This window comes from Gordionus sp. m RMFG-2023, chromosome 3 (assembly GCF_954871325.1).
Source record: "Gordionus sp. m RMFG-2023 chromosome 3, tfGorSpeb1-WG-v2, whole genome shotgun sequence".
NCBI lineage: Eukaryota > Metazoa > Nematomorpha > Gordioida > Chordodea > Parachordodidae > Gordionus > Gordionus sp. m RMFG-2023.
The window spans coordinates 52,694,277-52,700,309 of NC_088777.1; the positions used below are offsets into that span (position 1 = coordinate 52,694,277).

General features: G+C 23.4%; 1 protein-coding gene and 1 long non-coding RNA gene across 3 annotated transcripts; both read right to left on the reverse strand.

Moving 5' to 3' along the window:
• Positions 1-1,367: 1,367 nt before the first annotated feature.
• LOC135925945 (uncharacterized) lies at positions 1,368-1,817 on the reverse strand. Its single transcript, XR_010571763.1, has 3 exons — positions 1,793-1,817; positions 1,552-1,707; positions 1,368-1,496 (listed from the first exon to the last, which is right to left on the reverse strand). It is a non-coding gene; the product is annotated as an uncharacterized LOC135925945 (long non-coding RNA).
• A 1,861-nt stretch (positions 1,818-3,678) lies between these two features.
• LOC135927216 (uncharacterized) lies at positions 3,679-5,737 on the reverse strand. Of its 2 annotated transcripts, XM_065463170.1 has the most exons (7): positions 5,564-5,737; positions 5,310-5,502; positions 5,218-5,256; positions 5,075-5,171; positions 4,827-5,013; positions 3,977-4,081; positions 3,679-3,896 (listed from the first exon to the last, which is right to left on the reverse strand). In XM_065463170.1, exons 1-7 carry the CDS (start codon positions 5,696-5,698, stop codon positions 3,684-3,686), a joined length of 969 nt encoding a protein of 322 aa, XP_065319242.1. In that variant the 5' UTR covers positions 5,699-5,737; the 3' UTR covers positions 3,679-3,683. The 2 variants fall into 2 exon arrangements, with proteins under 2 accessions (XP_065319242.1, XP_065319243.1); XM_065463171.1 differs by lacking the exon at positions 3,977-4,081.
• Positions 5,738-6,033: the final 296 nt, after the last annotated feature.

Consider the following 6,033-nt stretch of genomic DNA (forward strand, 5'->3'; position numbering starts at 1 on the left):
AAAAATTTAAAATTATAATAAAAAATAATTATAAAAAATCTATAGATACAAACGGTTCATAATTTTCCATGTAGAAAATGTAGTCACGTTTATAATTTTATCTTCATCTCCTGACAAATTAATTCTCAATTGACATCCTATGCTATAAACTATATAATTATTTTTCAAAATATTATCGATAGTGTTATTTTGATGATTTTTTATGGTAATCGTTGTGTTTTGTTGTTCGATGATTGCCTTAAAAATATAAAATAGCAATGATAAATGATTTATAAGATTCAGTGTTTTCACAGGTGATATTTTAATATTATATTTTATAGAATAAATAATATATTTTTCATTACATATTTATTCCTTTCTAGGTTAATTTTATATTTAACACCATCATTGATACCAAGAAGTCGAATAGTGCAAAGTGAAGATTTATTGGAGTTCACCTCTATTGTCATCTTATTTTATATTTCATTAAAAACATTTTGGAATTGGGAATTTGTAAAAAAAATTAGACCTAATTTCTTTAAGAACTGTTCTAATATATGAAATATGAATGCCTTACTTGGCATAAAAAAAATATATTTAATATATTATACACTAATTTTTAGATAATGGAACTCTAAAAAATTTGGGGAAATAATGTTTAGGGAAAAACACCTCGAAAATAATACAAATTTTTTTTTTAATTAATCTATTGGAACTAATTTTGGGGAATACATTTAGAAATGTATATTTTAGTTACTAATAAAGATAGATGGGTCATATCATGACCATTAGATAAACCTATTATAATTTTTATCAAAATTTATTAATTATGTTGACCTTCGTATTTCGTGAGATAGAGAAATTTCCCCAATAATTTAACGCCAACTTCATATTTTTAAATGGTATATCAAACATAATCAAATTGTAGGTAAGCGGGCCATAATAGAATTGAATAACGGATGTATATATTATATCTATGAATAGGTTGGGGTGAGTGTCTACATTATTGAGAGGATATAAGGGTAGATTTCTGTTATGATTATTTATTTTTAGGATATGCATTTATGAATCTTATATAATCTTAAAAATAACTTTATAAAAATTGTCGAATTTTCGTTTGAGATAACCAGATTGTAAATTCCTTTAACTGACACATAATCAAAAACAATCGATTGATCAATGTAAAGGGCTAAAAAATATATATTTTATTTATAAATTTTTTTATTTTACTTTTTCCAAAACTGGTTATAAAGTTGGGCAAATCAAAGACTACATATGATAAATTTCCATATTATTATAAAGTGAAATTTAAGTATTTTACTTATGCTATCGTTCTGACAATTTTGTAGAATGACATTAACAAAGATGGGAATGTAATTTGAATTGTTGTTCGATAAGTTGTAAAATATGGCTCTCAATTTTTTGAATGGATGTTTCAAGAAACCTTTTACAATTATATATGATTCGTGGAATTCATGAATTTGAAGCGATTTCCCGTAAGGCTGCACAAATCTTAGCTATTAGAAAAAAATAGATTAGTAAGAAGATAAAAATTTATATTTAGATACTCACATTTGTGATATTATCATCAGTAATATATCTATAATCGTGAATATGATAAATTTGAGAATTATTCGATATTGATAGCGTCCCATAAGATAATCTAGAGCTACTATCGTCATCGGCGATGATAGCTTGTAATAACATAGGATTTGTGTCTATATAAAACTTTTTTATTACAAAATACAAAACTCAATAAAAAAATAGATTTATTACATGAATTTTTATTTTTATTTCAATATATTAATTTTACCGTGGCGTTTAGAGCTTTAGTTATTAATTTTAAATCGTTTAAGTATTGTTTTTGAAGGTGATAAGTTGAATATAATAGGGGATCATCAATATATAAAATTTGTGGCATCTCCCAAATGACTAAATCTTCAACCAAATCTATTAAATTGTTAGCTCTGTATCTTAGAATATTTTAATTAATGTAAATAAATTTTAAAAAAATATGTTCGTTTAATATATATATAAAATAAATACTGTGAAGAGTTAAAATGGAGATTGAAGTCGTAAACAATTGGAAATTCCTTTTGACAAAAGTCTACATAATATTATAAATTATATATATATAATTTATAGTGTTATAATGACTAAAATCATAATTACCAATAGTGGATGTTGTACGTATCTTAATAAGTATCCACAATAAAAGCATCATGAATTTAGATTTAATAATAAATTAAATATTTTAAAATGATGTTATTTGAATAATTTGAATTATTAAATAATAAGTTCTTATTTAAAATTGCTTGATTTTTTTATAGTTCGTTAACTTTAATTTAATCAATTAGATAAAAAAAACATTGTTTAATAAAGCAAAATATATATTATTTTTTTTGTTGTAAATTTTTTAATATTTATAAATAACACAATAACACAAGATATTTTAAAATAAATATAAAACCCAAATAAAATAGTGATTGAACCACTATTACATTAATAAATATAAGGCTGAAATGATAAAATTATGTATAATATATAGTAAGTAATAATTTTAAAGAATGAATCCGAAAATATTTGGAAAATTGTATAAAAGTACTATCAAAATCTCGCCCCCTCCCAATCTCTCATAAATTATTCTAAACATTTACTATATTATTGGGATATAAAATTTTTTTTCCCATATTCGAAATATGTTAGTTTAAAGAAAATAATCTTTCGTTATAATTAATATAACAAGCATTTAAATTAATAAAATTTAAAGATTCATTTACAACGACATTATTAGATTATTAATCAAAAATCGCTTTGTCACTTTGATAAAATATTATTAAATAAGGCTTTAAGTAAATGTCTCATGTGGGATAATACTCGTTTTACCACTTACCCAATAATTATTATTAATATTTCTTGCTATATTCTATATTTTACATTCTTTTTAACCCTTAATTATTAATTTTAAAAAAAACTCCCACAAGGAAAGAAAAATTAGGGTAGACTACGAAGATTAAACATGAATATTAAAAAATATTTTATATTACTCTAAACTATCATTAACATCTCCTATATTGCTTAGATTATATTTGAGATTTTTTGCAATTCTTTCCTATATTAATTATGGAATTAAATTTATTTTTGATTACATAATTATTTTTTTGTTTTTTAAGCCTAAGGTTTATACTATGTTAACAGATAAATATGAATGTCTTTTAAACAGAATAAAAATTCGCAAAAACTATATTCTGCAGGTTTCCTTACTATTTAGGAACTTATTATCATTAGGAAAACAGAGAATTTCTTTCATGAGACTTACTCTCTGTTTTGATACGCTTCTAAAATCAACAAAGATATTTTAAACTTCACAAGGCTCAGATAATGACAAAATATGCAAATATTCCCTAAAAATATCTTATTCATACTTTTTGCCAGGACCAAACTAACCATATTTTAGCATCTCTTAATGAAAGAAGAATCTAGGATTATTAGGACTTAAATCTGGGGATTTTTATATCTGCGAGTATCAGTATAACGAGATTTAGATAATAAATTCACTATTAGTTTTATCGACTTCCAATTTATTTTTTTTCTAAATTTAAAAAGTTCATTCAATAATAGATTTTCCAGTTGATTAAATTTTATTGTATTATAATCATAATTAGGCCAAATTTAAATTTTTTTTTAAATATTCCAACAATCATTTAATTATAAATATTATAAGTATACAAACGCTTCGTAATATTCCAAGTAGAAGAAATGCTCACGTTTATAATTGTGTTTACGTCTTCTAACAAATTGAGTTCTCTACATGTTATCCCATAAATTACGAAATCATTTTTGGATAGATTTTCTACAGTGCCATTGTAATGATAAATTTTTAGAGTCAACGTTAAATTTTTTTGTTGAATGATTGCCTAAAATAATAATTTAGATAAAAAAAAAATTTTTTTTGAATTAAATTATTATAATCTTGGGAATTCAATTAATTTATTACATAGTGATTCATTCCTAGGTTAATATAAAATTCTAAACCGTTATCGATATTTAAAAGGATAATAGAGCAAATAGCAGATAAGTCAAAGTTCACCCTTGTTTCCATCTAATATGTTGCGATAATATAAAGATATTATAGGCATTTAAAAATTATAATATCAATTTGTATCGTGTTCAGTCTGTCCTTAAAATGTATCTTATTTAAAGGTTTTCTTTCTTCATTATTCGCTCGTCCTTATACCAAAAAGGATCGATTTTTAATGTATAATTAAATAGATAAATTATAACAATAATTTTAGAATTATATACCTTAAAGGGTGAGGTAATTTAAAAAGAAATATATGATTCCCCCATATATACATTAAGCGGCCAAACTCGATTTTGTAAAATTTCAAAAACAAAATAAATTTTATTTTGACTTTGAACGCCGCAAATATAAATATTAAATGCGAAGTAAGTTGAATTAAATTTATTCGAAAGTTTTTTATTATCAGTCAATAATAATTTTATATCTTAAATATTTTTTTTTAAATACGATATTATTTGATAGATCCGCGATAGAGGAATTTTTTTCACGAAGTAGTATAACAATTATATATTAAATAAATATAACTTAATATTTATAAAGAAATTATTAATGTGTCTCAATAACAGAGTTTGGAATTGTAACAGATTCGGGATCTTCTCTTAAGATTTATAACTGTAAAATGTTGCAAAATAAAAGTATATTCTAGTCTTAAAATGATGTGTTATTATCGAACCATAATGGAAAAAATATTCTATGTTTCACACATCTAAACTAGCTTAAGCTTAAATTATAATTTTAAGCTAAAAATATATTAATTTATGACTTCCATATTTTCAGAAATATTAAAATTTCCCCAATAATTCAACGCCAGCTTCATGTCTTTAAGTGGTATCTCGAACATGATCAAACTGTAACTAAGTGTGCCTTTATTGTATTGAATAACGGTATATATTAAATCTATGAATAGGTTGGAAGTGTCTACATTATTGGAAGGATGTAAGGGTAGATTTCTGTAATGATTATTAATTTTTAGGATTAATATTTATGAATCTTATATATTTTTATAATAACTTTATAAAAATTGTCGAATTTTCGTTGGAGATAACTAGATTATAAATTCCTTTAACTAACACATAATCAAAAACACATGGTTGATCAATGTAAATAGCTACCAAATATATATATTTAAATTATATTCAAAATTTTTTTTTTACTTTTTCCTAAAGGGGTTTTAAAGTTAGGAAAGCTAAAGACTATATATGATAAATTTCCATATCAGTTATTAAAAATGAAAATTATATTTTACTTGTGCTATTATTCTGACAATTTTGCAGAATGACATTAACTTTAGGTATGTAACCTGACTTGTTATTTAATAAGTTGTAAAATATGGATCTCAATTTTTTGAATGGAATTTTCAAGAAACCTTTTACAATTATATATGATTCGTGGAATTCATAAATTTGAAGCGATTTTCCGTAAGGCTGCATAAATCTTAGCTATTAAAAAAAATTAGATTCGCAAGAAGATAAAAAAAATTAAGATTATTTAGATACTCACATTTGTGATATTATTATCAGTAATATATAGAAAATCGCGAATATGATAAATATGAGAATTATTCGATATTGATAGCGTCCCATAGGATAAGCTCGAACTAATGTCGTCATCGGCGATGAAAGCTTGTAAGAACATAGGATTCGTTTTCTAATGAATTTTGCATATCGTCGAAAATATTTTATAATAGTTTAATGTTAAAACAATTTGTTATCTTTATCGTTAAAAAATTTTCTTGATTTATGCTTTAGATAACAAAGATTATAAAAATAATGTTCTACCGTTTAATATTTTAAAAAGTCTGGTAAACCTTCTGTGGGGTTGTGACAGGAAAGTTTTATCTAAAATAATCACGTCTAATTAACAGACTAATGGAGTCGACTTAGCCACCTAAATTAGTCATTTTAATGGACTAAGACATTTAGATGTGTAGGAAGAACTCGACTAATTAACAACTCTATACACAAGTGTAT

Coding starts and splice junctions, on each gene's coding strand:
- LOC135927216 (XM_065463170.1), bottom strand. CDS start 5,698: ATGTTCTTACAAGCTTTCATCGCCGATGACGACATTAGTTCGAGCTTA. Junction 5,257..5,309: donor TTGTCAGAATAATAGCACAA/GTAAAATATAAT, acceptor TATCATATATAG/TCTTTAGCTTTCCTAACTTT. Junction 5,014..5,074: donor AATTCGACAATTTTTATAAA/GTTATTATAAAA, acceptor TAATCATTACAG/AAATCTACCCTTACATCCTT.